The sequence below is a fragment of the Ascochyta rabiei genome, chromosome 7 (genome assembly GCF_004011695.2).
Source record: "Ascochyta rabiei chromosome 7, complete sequence".
In the NCBI taxonomy this organism is placed as follows: domain Eukaryota; kingdom Fungi; phylum Ascomycota; class Dothideomycetes; order Pleosporales; family Didymellaceae; genus Ascochyta; species Ascochyta rabiei.
The window spans coordinates 755,422-768,696 of NC_082411.1; the positions used below are offsets into that span (position 1 = coordinate 755,422).

A 13,275-nucleotide genomic window follows, 5' to 3' on the forward strand; every position below is an offset into this window, starting at 1 on the left:
GGCTCGGTGAACGACCCACTCCCATCTCTTGGCGGCTCATACCCCAGCCAGGCGTGGGCGGGCCCGCAACTTTCCAGTGCACGACGCACCTGCAGCAGCACATTGCCCTCCACAACCACACCTGCGTCTTCCTTTCCATGGAAGGCCTGAAGCTGCCCTCCTCTTCTGCCGCTCGCTCCAGGTGAAGGTGAAGCAGACACAATGGCGCAGCAGAGCGCTCTGTCGTCGGCGCTGGACCGCATCGTCCAAGAGCTCCGCTCCAAGTCAGGAAGCTCCCCAGGCACGCGACAACGGCCTCCAGACGCTGACAGGCCGCAGGCACGATGAAACCAGACAAAAGGGCGCGCACAATCTGCGCCAGACGGTCGAGGCGGCGCATCGAGGTGAGCTGCACCGGCCCCCACCTGCACATGGACACTGACACTGCGCAGAGCTGGCGCCCGCCGTCTTCACAAACTTCTACGGCGACGTCTACGGCAAGATCTCGAGCCTCATCGTCGGCGGCAGCGACTCCAATGAGCGCATCGGCGGCATCCACGCGCTCAATGCCCTCATCGACTTCCGTGGCGACGATGCCGGCACCAAGACGACGCGCTTCGCCTCGTATCTGCGCGCCGTCATGCGCGGCCAGGACACGACGTCTATGGTCGTGGCCGCGAAAGCCCTGGGACGCCTCGCCAAACCTGGCGGCACCCTCACCGCCGAGCTGGTCGAGGCCGAGGTCAAGGGCGCCCTGGAGTGGCTGCAGCTGGAGCGCCTGGAGAACCGCCGCTTCGCTGCCGTGCTGATTCTGCGCGAGCTGGCCAAGAACTCGCCCACGCTCATGTACCAGTGGATTGCCCAGATCTTCGAGGTCATCTGGGTCGCCCTCCGCGACCCCAAGGTGCTCATCCGCGAGTCGGCCGCAGAGGCCATCAGTGCCTGCTTCGAGATCATATCCCCCCGCGACTCGGCTATGCGCCAGCTATGGTTCGGCAAGGTCTACGAGGAGATCTTTCGCGGCTTCAGCATCAACACAAACGAAGCGATACACGGGTCCCTGCTCACCATGAAGGAGCTGCTGGACAAGAGCGCCTACTTTATGAACGAGTCGCGCTTCAAGGAGACGGCAGAGACGGTGCTCAAGTACCGGGAGCATAGGGATACCCTGGTCCGTAGGGAGGTTGTGCTCATCATCCCGCGACTCGCCAGTTATTCGCCCACCGAGTTCGCCGCAAAGTACCTCCACCAGTGCATGTTGCATTTGCAAGGCCTGATACGGAAAGACCGCGACCGCGACAAGGCTTTCGTTGCTATTGGACAGGTTGCGAACGCTGTTGGCGTTGCCATCTCCCCCTACCTCGAGGGTATTCTGGGCTTCATCCAGGAAGGCCTCACAGCGAAGGCGCGGAACAAGGGTGTCATCAACGAAGCTCCGATATTTCAATGTCTTAGTATGATTGCGGCAGCTGTTGGGCAAGCTCTTACGAAGAGCGTGGAACGACTGCTGGACCCAATATTCTCTTGTGGACTGAGCGACTCGCTTTTCCAGGCGCTCGTCGACATGGCGCATTATGTACCGCCATCTCGACCGATGATCCAGGAGAAACTCCTAGACCTTCTCAGTCAAATCCTTGCACAACGGCATTTCTTACCCCTCGGCAGCCCTTACCAAGTGTCACAACCGCCACAGATCTGGACACGAGACCACAAAGATCCTGCCATTATTCCTGCGCGAGAAGCTGAAATCGCTCTTGCGCTTCACACACTCGGCAGCTTCGACTTTACGGGACACGTGCTGAACGAGTTTGTGCGTGACGTCGCCATTCGCTACGTCGAGGCAGACAACCCAGAGATCCGCAAGCGCGCCGCCCTGACATGTTGTCAGTTGTTCGTCAAAGATCCTATAGTACATCAGACTAGCACTCACGCTACCAAAGTGGTCGGTGACATCATCGAGAAGCTCTTGACAGTTGGCGTGGGCGATGTCGATTGGGAGATTCGCTGGGAAGTTTTGCTCGCGCTCGATGCTCGCTTCGACCGTCACCTTGGGAAGGCGGACAATGTCCGGACACTGTTCCTGGCGCTCAACGATGAAATTTTCGTCATTCGGCAGGCTGCAATGTCTATCATAGGACGTTTGACAGCAGTCAATCCGGCTTATGTTTTTCCATCACTACGCAAAGTCCTGCTGCAATTGCTGACCGAGGTCAACTACGCTAATAGCCCGAGGAGCAAGGAGGAGAGTGCGAAGCTCATCAGTAGTCTGGTTGGAGCAGCTGACAGCCTCATCAAACCGCTTGTTGACCCCATTGTTACCGTACTCCTACCTAAAGCGAAAGATCCGAACCCGGAAGTTGCATCAACAACACTCAAGGCTATCGGTGATCTCGCCTCAGTTGGGGGTGAAGACATGATCAAGTACATCCCTGAGCTGATGCCGGTTATCCTGGATTTCATGCAAGATCTCAGCTCGGACTCGAAGCGCTTCTCTGCGCTAAAGGCTCTCGGACAACTCGCCACAAATGCCGGCTATGTCATTGAGCCATATAGAGATTACCCCGAGTTGATGAACATTTTGATGAGCATCGTAAAGACTGAACCTGAAGGCGAGCTGAGACGGGAAACCGTTAGGCTCATGGGCACTCTTGGTGCTTTGGACCCAGACGAATATCAGAAGATCATGGAGCAATCCCCGGACCAACAGCTCATCCTGGAGGCGCAGGCTGTTACGGACGTCTCCCTCATCATGCAAGGCATTACTCCTTCAAACGAAGAGTATTACCCCACCATCGTTATCAGCACGCTCATGGGATTGTTGAAAGATCCGTCACTCATGCAGTTCCACTCTGCAATTGTCGATGCTGTCATGAACATCTACGCCACTATGGGACTGAAGTGCGTGCCTTTCCTCAACCAGGTGGTGCCCGGGTTCCTTCAGGTCATCCGCTCCACGCCAGCTGGACGCTCGGAAGGCTACTTCAACCAGCTCAGCCAGTTGGTCCGCATCGTTCGACAACATATCCGTCCATACCTGCCGTCAATCTTGACATGCGTCAAGGAGTACTGGGGTAATAACCCCCAACTGCAGGCCACAATACTTTCACTCATTGAAGCCATTGCACGATCACTCGAAGGCGAATTCAAAGTTTACCTCGCAGATGTCCTACCTTTGATGCTGAGTGTGCTGGATTCGGACCAGACTGGCAAGCGGCTGCCGTCTGAGCGGGTACTACACGCTTTCTTGATCTTTGGTTCAAGCGCCGAGGAGTACATGCATCTGATCATTCCCATCATGGTCAAGATGTTTGACAAACCGGGGCAACCGGGGCACATTCGAAGACTGGCAATCGAGACGTTAGGGCGATTGTCGAAGCAAGTCAATGTCTCCGAGTTCGCTGCACGAATCATTCACCCTCTCTGTCGTGTACTTTCAGGCAACGATCCAACCCTGAAGCAGACAGCTCTTGAGACGCTTTGTGCACTGATCTTCCAACTGGGACCTGACTATACCCACTTTGTACCGACAGTGAACAAAGTTCTGATAGCGAACAAAGTGCCTCACGAGAACTACGGTCGTATTGTATCCAAATTACAAAAGGGTGAGCCCCTGCCACAAGATCTGAGCCCTGACGAGCGATACGGAGAAGACGACGAGGACCTCAACCCTGCAGAGATTCTCACCAAGAAACTAGCCGTCAATCAGCAGCATCTCAAGGCAGCCTGGGAAGCTTCGTCAAAGACCACGAAGGAAGACTGGGTCGAATGGATGCGCAGATTCAGTGTCGAGCTACTTAGAGAGTCTCCACAACAAGCGTTACGCGCTTGCACGCCGTTGGGTAGTATCTACAATCCCATCGCCAGGAGTCTGTTCAACTCGGCATTCGTCTCGTGCTGGACTGAACTGTATGATCAGTACCAGGAAGAGCTCGTGCGATCGATCGAGGCTGCACTCACGTCTCCAAATATACCGCCTGAGATCCTGCAGATTCTGCTGAACTTGGCAGAATTTATGGAGCATGACGACAAAGCACTACCCATCGATGTTCGGATACTGGGAATGTACGCTGGCAAGTGCCATGCATTCGCCAAAGCATTGCACTACAAGGAATTGGAATTTAACGCAGAACAAAACTCGAGTGCGGTGGAAGCCCTTATCAGCATCAACAACCAGCTGCAGCAGACAGATGCTGCATTCGGAATCTTGCGAAAGGCTCAGGGGTATACGGACGTCGAGCTGAAAGAGACATGGTTCGAAAAGTTGCAAAGATGGGACGAGGCTCTACACTCCTACCAGCGCCGTGAGCTCGAAGAGCCAGACTCGTTCGAAATCACCATGGGTAAGATGCGTTGTCTGCACGCCCTCGGTGAATGGGATCTACTTTCGAGCTTATCTAAGGAAAAGTGGGCCAATGCCAGTCAGGAGTACCGCAAGGCGATAGCACCACTTGCTGCAACGGCTGCATGGGGTCTGGGCAAGTTTGCTGACATGGACTCATATCTGAGTGTCATGAAGGAGCAATCGCCAGACAGAGCATTCTTCGCTTCGATCCTCAACATTCATAACAACAGATTCGAAATTGCCATCGAGGAGATCGCCAAGGCTCGCAAGGGTCTCGATACGGAGCTCAGCTCACTACTTGGCGAGTCGTACCAGCGTGCTTACTTGCCAATGATCCGCGTGCAGATGCTGGCTGAGCTGGAAGAAATCATGCTGTACAAGCAGTTGGGTATCAAGGAGCATCGCGAAAAGCAAGCTTCCATGCGGAAGACCTGGATGAAGCGACTTAAGGGGCTGCAGCCGAACCCTGAAGTGTGGCAGCGGATGATGAAGGTGCGACAACTCGTCATCTCGCCAGAGGAGGGCACCGACATGTGGATCAAGTACACCAATCTCTGTCGGAAGAACAATAGGATGAACCTCGCGAACAAGGCGCTACAGAAGCTCCTCAACATCGAGGGCGCAGGTGAGCACAGGGTCGTCGAATATGTGCGCGAGAACGCACACAAGATCTCCCATCCTGTGGCGTACGCAACGTACAAGTACATGTGGGCGGATCAACACACCCAGCAAGAAGCACTCGACTCCATGAAGGACTTTACGGCCCGCTTATCCGACGACCTCACTATGCGTGCTAGGGCTGCCACGAATCCGATGATGGGACACAACGGTTTGAATGGTATGACTAATGGCCATCCGCAACTGTTCAACAACATGAATCCTTTCGCGGCTTCTAACGGTGTTAACGGGACGGCAGGCATGAACGGCTCCAACATGCTTAATGGGTCAGCTATGGGCGTCTCACCGGCTGAACTGGCCGAGTGTCACCGTCTCCTTGCAAAGTGCTATCTCAAGCAAGGTGACTGGCAACAAGAGCTTCAAGATGGAGAGTGGGAGCACGAATACGTTCATGAGATTCTGTCTGCTTATGCTGCCGCTACTCGCTACAACAACAACTGGTATAAGGCATGGCACGCCTGGGCGCTTGCTAACTTCGAGGTTATCAACTCGATAACATCGAAGGCCGACCGGGAGTCGACAGACGTGCCCTCTAACATGGTGCACGATCATGTCGTCCCGGCCATTCATGGTTTCTTCAAGTCCATTGCTCTGTCCTCGACCAGCTCGCTACAAGATACGCTTCGTCTACTCACGCTCTGGTTCAGCCACGGTGGCCTGCCAGAGGTTAACAGGACAATCACCGAAGGCACCAAGTCAGTGCCTATCGACACCTGGCTGGAAGTCATTCCACAGCTGCTCGCTCGAATCAACCAGCCGAACCCTACCGTCCGACAGTCTATCCACCAGCTATTGATCGAAGTCGGCAAAGCGCATCCCCAAGCTCTTGTCTTCCCATTGACTGTTAGCATGAAATCGGATGTATCTAGGCGCCAACGATCCGCCAAAGAGCTTATGGAGGCAATGCGCGAACATTCTCCTCGTCTGGTCGAACAAGCCGATCTGGTCAGTCACGAGCTTATCCGTATTGCGGTTCTCTGGCATGAGCAGTGGCATGAAGGCCTTGAAGAGGCGAGTAGGCTCTACTTTGGAGACCACAACATCGATGGCATGTTTGCGACGCTCGCACCGCTGCACGCCATGCTCGACAAGGGCCCGGAAACCTTGCGCGAAATCTCGTTCATACAATCCTTTGGCCGAGAATTACAGGAGGCTCGAGATTGGTGTAACACATTTAGAACATCTGGGGAAATAGGAGACCTCAATCAGGCCTGGGATCTCTATTACCAGGTTTTCCGCAAGATTGCCCGTCAGCTGCCATCTCTCATGTCACTTGAGCTGCAGTATGTCTCACCCAAGCTGAAAGAGGCACACGATCTCGAGCTGGCTGTTCCGGGAACTTACATCGTTGGCAAACCAATCATTCGCATCATTTCGTTTGATCCTCTTGCCTCGGTCATTCAATCCAAGCAGCGTCCTCGCAAACTGGAGATGCAGGGCAGCGATGGTAAACCACACACCCACATTCTCAAGGGTCACGAAGATATTCGCCAGGATGAACGCGTAATGCAGTTGTTTGGTCTCTGCAACACACTGCTGGCCAACGACGTGGAGTCTCGAAAACGACATCTCAACATCCAGCGCTATGCCGCCGTGCCGCTTAGCACGCAGTCCGGTCTCTTAGGCTTCGTGCCTAATAGCGACACACTCCACGTTTTGATTAGGGAGTACCGTGATAGTAGGAAGATTCTGCTCAACATCGAACACCGGATAATGCTCCAAATGGCGCCAGACTACGACTGTCTGACCCTTATGCAGAAGGTCGAAGTTTTCGGGTACGCGCTCGACAATACCACTGGCCAGGACTTATATCGTGTGCTCTGGCTCAAGAGTAAGAGCTCCGAAGCATGGCTCGATCGCCGTACGAACTACACTCGCTCGCTCGCTGTCATGTCGATGGTTGGCTACATTCTCGGCTTGGGTGATCGTCATCCGTCCAACTTGATGCTTGACAGGGTCACGGGCAAGATAGTACATATTGACTTTGGCGACTGTTTTGAAGTGGCGATGCACCGCGAGAAATACCCTGAGCGCGTGCCGTTCCGTTTGACGCGCATGTTGACGTACGCCATGGAAGTTAGCAACATCGAAGGCAGTTACAGAACAACATGTGAGCACGTCATGCGGGTATTGAGAGACAACAAAGAGTCTGTCATGGCGGTGCTCGAAGCTGTAAGTCACTACCTCATTCTTCCACACATGTTTATCAAGCAATGCTAACACACACTAGTTCATACACGACCCTCTCCTGACCTGGCGTCTCGGCCACCGTGACTCTCCACCCGAACCCAATTTCCCTTCGGAGCGACGCCAATCCATCATGGGTGATATCACAGACATGGGCTCGATGGTGCGCGGTCGACATCGGTCCAGTATCGCGCCGCCCAACGAGGCGGAAGCCAAGGAAGTGCAGAATGCGCGCGCCCTACAGGTCTTGTCGCGTGTCAAGGAGAAGCTCACGGGTAAAGACTTCAGACCTGGTGAGGAATTGAACTATCAAATGCAGGTGGACAGGCTGATCAAGGAGGCGACAAATCTGGAGAATTTGTGTCAGCATTACATAGGATGGTGCAGTTTCTGGTAAGCTGTTAGAACTACTGCCACTGTTACAGACGTTGGCTGCGCGGAGGCACGTGGTAAGGAACATGGCGTATGAGGGACTTGGTCAGGGTATTGTGGCTTTTGCATGTACGATCAGGGCGTGCGATCAGCGAGCATTGGCTGGAGTTCTGGTGCGGTTTTATTGTTGCCCTCTTACGGGAGGTGGGTTTTGCATTCTACTCGAACTGTATTAGTCTCGATTGTAGCGGTTAGCAATTGTTATGCCATCGCTCCATTTTCACTCACTCTGAGAGGAGTGAAGAGGCTCGGGGATATCACGGCAAGCTCGGATCACTAGCCGAATAGTAGGCGCGCTATCTCTTCGCTCAACAACGCCATTTGCTAGACATGGCTGTGCGATGCTCACTGATCTTCCCGCATTCGATGAGGTGGGGCACAGAGGGTGTGTTGTCGCATGGGCAAGCAACGGCTCAGTGTCAATCCGTGAGGTTGCTCTACCTGAGCAGAAGTCTTCAACCTCACGACTCCAGGACAGAAACGGTTACTAATCAATTTTGAAACCAACCGCGAGCTTCCGCTAGCCGGACTGTGCCCTAGCCTTCAGCGTCGCGCGTCTTTGCCCTGTTCGTCGTTTGCTCGATGCATCCATGGCTCGCAATCGAGCCAAGCTACAATGGACAGACAGGACACCTTCTACACGGCTCGTCTCCATCCCACCGCCGACAAAAGCCGCAGAGCGAGCGTAGACACGGTTTCCAGTGCAGCCGACCGTCGCCGCTGGCGAAACCATGCTCACGTGCTCACACCGGAACCGCAGTATGTGGAAAGAGATCCCTTCGATGAGTTTGCAGTCAATCTACCACCCGCAACCCCACGGAGAAGCTTAGATGAAAAGACCGCAGAGGGAAGCCAAGACGGTGGCGTAGAGACCGAGGAAGAGATAGAAGCCGGCACTGAAAGTCAAGGACCGCGAGACGGTGCCGTCCCGGGCGGAAACGGAGTCGAAGTTAGAGAAGACGACCAAGGAGAAATAGAGAAGAAAGCAGATCCCAACGACGATGCATACGACACGGCGCCGCAACAACGCCACGCCAAACTCCCCTGGCGCGAGCGCATCCGTCATTTCACGTGGACCTGGTTCTGCCTCACAATGGCCACGGGCGGCATCGCCAATGTGCTCTATGCCATGCCCTTCCGCTTTCGAGGTCTCTACGCCCTGGGCTGCCTATTCTTCATTGGCAACATGGTTCTCTTCCTCTTCAACGTCGCGATGATATCCTGTCGCTTCTACTTCTACCCGCGCACGTTCCGCGCGTCGTTCTTGCATCCTACAGAGAGCCTGTTCATTCCGTCGGCGATTGTGAGCTTTGGGATCATTATGATGAATATCAGTCAGTATGGTGTCGGCTCGGTGGGCCAGGGCCGGTGGCTGCAACATGTAATGATTGTGCTGTTTTGGGTGGACTGCGGACTTGCTGTTACCTTCTCTCTTGGTATCTATCTGATCATGTTAGTGTCCACCTTTTCTCACGTCTTCCTCCACCAAACACTAACGAGCTTCAGGTGGTCATCCACCACGTTTACGATCAATCAGATGACCCCGATTTGGATCTTTCCAGCTTACCCCCTTTTAATTATCGGTCCCCATGCCGGCAGCCTAGCCCCTAAGGTCTCAGACCAGAACACAGCTCTCAGCATCATCCTCGGTGGCTACATCATCCAGGGCATCGGGTTCCTCGTTTCGCTCATGATCTACGCGGCCTTCATCTACCGCCTCATGACGCAGAAACTCCCTAAGGAATCTCTCCGCCCAGGAATGTTCATCTCCGTCGGTCCGTCGGGCTTCACAATCGCAGGCATCATCACAATGGGCCAGGAGCTGCCCAAAGTCGTGCCGCCCGACTTCATGGGCGAGGGAAACGGAGAGCTTGCCGGCAAAGTGGGCATGATCATGGCCAACTTCATGGGTCTTTGGCTCTGGGGCCTTGCGCTGTGGTTCTTCTTCGTCAGCGTGGGCGCACATTGGAGCTGTGCCAGGAGAGGCAGGATGGATTTCGCCATGACGTGGTATTCGTTTGTATTCCCCAACACCGCCCTAACAACTGCTACGTTTGCGATTGCGAAGGCGCTGGATGGGAACACGGCAATTAGGTACGTGGGGTGCACCATGACGATTGCGCTGATCCTGATGTGGATATTCGTCGTGGTCATGAATGTCAGGGCCGTGTTTATCCATCAGATTCTCTGGCCGGAGAAACAAGAGGACAGGACTGAGGGTGGATGGAAGCAGCAGACTGCCGATGAGCAGAGGAGGCGCGTCGGTGATGGAGGGGAGAGTGCAGTGGGGAGGATTGTCAGAACCGTTAGTCGTAGGGGTCTGGAGGTGCCCAGTGGAGCTGCGAAACCTACTCGGACGCAGACAGACAGCGGGCAGAGGAGAAGGCAGTGGAGTTCTATGAGCAACAGAGAGGGGCGATGATGCTGGGTGTGGCTTTAGTGAAAACGCATACAATGATACCGTATGAGAATGCTTTGAAATGCTGGCTGATCCAAGTAGATTCTTTCAAAACACCGTACTTGGCCTCATCTTCTAGGCATGCTCTTTATATTTTGTAATCAAGCAGAAGTCATCAACGAGGCGATAGAAATGATTGTGCCAGTGTACAGTCGTTGACGCGCAGGGTCAGCGATTACAGCGTGCAGCGTCGGCATGCAGGATTGTTAACAACAGCTTTGTAGAAACGGTATAAGCTTACGATCGTTTGGAAAAGTGCAAATACTCTTAACTATGCAAGGCTTTTGCCTGAATACTGCCAAAGACCTCTGGACATGTTATTGGAGTGGGAGTCGAGGGTTGCTAAGTCCGAGCCCTTGGTGCATGGAAGCCAATTCAGCCATCAAAGTTCTACTGCGTAATATATATGAAAATGTAATCTACTCTTTCTTCTCGGATTTCTTGGGTGAAAGCTCCTCAACAATGTTGTTTGGGTCCTTCCAGGCCAAAGCTACATACTTGGTATGGCTGCCACGAGCAAAGACCTCGCCGTTGCTATTGCTGAAGTTGATCGAGGTGTACGCCAGTGTTTTGCCAACTAAACCATGATCAACAGGATGGACTTTGGTGCTTGAGCAGACATGCAAACTCACATTTATCGCAGGTGACCTCGGCCTTGATCAAATCACCGATCTTGCCTCCGGACGAAAGGTAGGTCACGTTCAAGTCGGTCGATACGCCGGTAGCGAAGAGACCTCGAGAGGCTATTGCGAGAGAACCACCGAGGTCAACCATGCTGGCTATCGTGCCTCCATGGAGGATGTTCAGGCGGTTCTGGTTGGAAGTAAGCTCTCATGCAGCAATGTTGATGGCTCGTTCATACGGTGTGTTCTTTCTGGATATCAAGCTCGAACTTGACGCGCCCAGGAGTTGCGGACGTGACACGAAGCTGTTGAGCTCAAATCAGCTGCCAACGTTCGATCGATGGGATTACTTGTCGAATAACATACACCGTCTAGTAATCTATGTGATAGCACCCGTTGGCTGTGCGCAATTGTTACTCTTCATGTCTGCAACGTACCTTGGCTCCAGGCCAGAATTGGCTCGGAAAGATTCCCAAACCTAGTCAATTGATTAGCATCAACGCAATCTATGTAGCTGAAGTATGTGAAGTCTCACAGATCTGACAAACTTGAGCGCAGGCATCTTCGCGGCTTCGACCTCGGTCTGTCGAGGAGTGACGGTCGTCCTCCGCTCGGCAATTACTCGATGCCATGGGGGTCCCGGGAGCTAGAGCAGGGGTGGCGCCCCACGTCTCCGCTCCGCCCTTGGCACGTCATCGATCGTCGCTGCCTTCTTGGGCAACCTTTGAACTTCACCTCTCGCAACAATTTCCGCGCATTCCACGCGTTTGGTCCGCCGTCTTGCCTCAAGACGATGATACAACGGTAGTCAATCGATTGACACCATCTACCCGACACCATGTCGGCGCCATCCTCGTCCCAGGCGCTCGAATACCTGGAGGGCCTGCCTCTGCAGACGCACAAGAAGCTTTATGAAGCACCGGCAACGGTCCTGGCTGTCTTTCGCTGCATGTTGCCGCATCTGGGTGAGTTTGGCAATCATCGGGGGCATACGGTCTTCCAACAGCTGACATAATGTAACAGCGAAGACCCTGGTAATGGCCATGCTATACATGCCTACGTCTTTCCCTGGGGCTCAGCTCGAAGCCTGGTTCAAACCGGGCGCCAAACGTGAAAGAGAGCAAGCCATCTTCACCCTCCAGCGCCTCCATATCCTCGATTCGACCCAAGAAGACGATCGCTCGACGTCATACACCCTCTCTTCAGGCTTCCAGCGCAGCCTGCGACATGCTCTCGAGGGCTCAGGCAAAGACGGTTCCTTTGGTGTTTCTGCGACGGAGGAAGAGAGCAGAGGCGAGAGGCGGGTCAGCATCGCATTTCTAGACGAGCACGCACAGGCGCAGTGGGAGACGATTCTGTTCTACATGGTCGGCGGTGCTGCTGGCGTTACGGTCAAGTCGGACGTTAGTCCTGGGACAAAGAAGCTGCTTCACGCCGGAGATCTGGTTAGGTCTTTTCACGGGGCTCCCCGCATCACGAAGGAAGGCTTCACTTTTGTGCTGCAAGAGACGAATGCACAGGTCTGGAATCTGCTGATCGTGTACCTGAAAATGGTCAACGATGTAAGCCTGGCCATTGTCTTTTTTGGGGGGTTTTTTTTTTTTTTGAATTATTGGTTCGCTGACACCCAATAGCTCGGTATGAACGAAACCGATGTTCTTTCGTTCCTCTTCATGCTCGGCTCTCTCGAACTCGGCCAAGACTACTCGACCTCAACCCTCTCCCCTACACAACTCCACATGCTGGACGATCTCTCTGCAATGGGCATCGTCTACCGCTCCTCCAAAAACGCCACAGTCTTCTACCCCACCCGCCTCGCCACAACTCTGACCTCGGATTCCGGAGGCCTCAGCACCTCGGGCGACAGCACAGGCAGTAGCAGCGCCAACCAAGGCTTCATCATCATCGAAACCAACTACCGCCTCTACGCGTACACAAACTCACTCATCCAGATCGCCATCATCTCGCTGTTCTGCAAACTGCAACACCGCTTCCCCAACCTGATCTCAGGAAAACTGACAAAAGAATCCGTCCACCGCGCCGTCTCCCAGGGCATCACATCGCAGCAGATCATCTCGTACCTGACGACGTACGCACACCCGCAGATGCAGAAGAACAAGACCTTCATCCCGCCCACGGTCATGGACCAAATCCGGCTGTGGGAGTACGAGGGCGAGCGCGTCGAGACGACAAACGGGTACCTGATGCGCGAGTTTGGCTCGCAGGCAGAGTACGCAGATGTGCTCAACTACGCCGACGCGCTCGGGGTGCTGGTGTGGAAGAACGACGAGAAGAGGACCTTCTTCGTCAGCCATGTCGAGCAGATCAGTGCCTATCTCAAGAAGAAGAAGGAGAGGATGGGGCCGCGGTGACGTGTAGTGGTAGTGAATGGATTTGAACGGTTTGGGAAGCATGCTTGCATAAACGGAGTACCGGCGTTTCTGGCAGCTCTTGGGTATATACCACATCAGGAATCGAGTATAGGACTTGCATCTTCCATTAAATCATCCTCTTAGACTGTACATTTCTTCTCTAGAACTGGTATCTCTCTACATGCAAGAAAACAATGTTGCCCG

The 13,275-nt window shown here is 54.0% G+C and overlaps 4 protein-coding genes across 4 annotated transcripts, besides 1 other annotated feature; 3 read left to right on the top strand and 1 right to left on the bottom strand.

The window, feature by feature from the left end:
• Positions 1–201: 201 nt before the first annotated feature.
• Positions 202–7,583, top strand: EKO05_0004814 (Non-specific serine/threonine protein kinase; the record flags this gene model as incomplete). The annotated part of the gene is made up of 4 exons (XM_038939174.1): positions 202–263; positions 319–383; positions 432–7,171; positions 7,230–7,583. 4 exons carry the CDS (start codon positions 202–204, stop codon positions 7,581–7,583), a joined length of 7,221 nt encoding a protein of 2,406 aa, XP_038799362.1.
• Positions 7,584–8,234: 651 nt separating this feature from the next.
• On the top strand, positions 8,235–10,040 carry EKO05_0004815 (uncharacterized protein; the record flags this gene model as incomplete). Its single annotated transcript, XM_038939198.1, has 2 exons — positions 8,235–9,070; positions 9,125–10,040. The coding sequence occupies 2 exons, from the start codon at positions 8,235–8,237 to the stop codon at positions 10,038–10,040; spliced, it is 1,752 nt and encodes a 583-aa protein (XP_038799363.1).
• A 174-nt stretch (positions 10,041–10,214) lies between these two features.
• Positions 10,215–10,277: a tandem repeat.
• Positions 10,278–10,495: 218 nt separating this feature from the next.
• EKO05_0004816 (uncharacterized protein) lies at positions 10,496–11,261 on the bottom strand (the record flags this gene model as incomplete). The annotated part of the gene is made up of 6 exons (XM_038939194.1): positions 10,496–10,653; positions 10,709–10,889; positions 10,939–11,004; positions 11,066–11,078; positions 11,137–11,177; positions 11,235–11,261. 6 exons carry the CDS (start codon positions 11,259–11,261, stop codon positions 10,496–10,498), a joined length of 486 nt encoding a protein of 161 aa, XP_038799364.1.
• A 276-nt stretch (positions 11,262–11,537) lies between these two features.
• On the top strand, positions 11,538–13,071 carry EKO05_0004817 (RNA polymerase II transcription factor B 52 kDa subunit; the record flags this gene model as incomplete). The annotated part of the gene is made up of 3 exons (XM_038939495.1): positions 11,538–11,664; positions 11,723–12,261; positions 12,334–13,071. The coding sequence occupies 3 exons, from the start codon at positions 11,538–11,540 to the stop codon at positions 13,069–13,071; spliced, it is 1,404 nt and encodes a 467-aa protein (XP_038799365.1).
• Between the last annotated feature and the right edge of the window lie 204 nt (positions 13,072–13,275).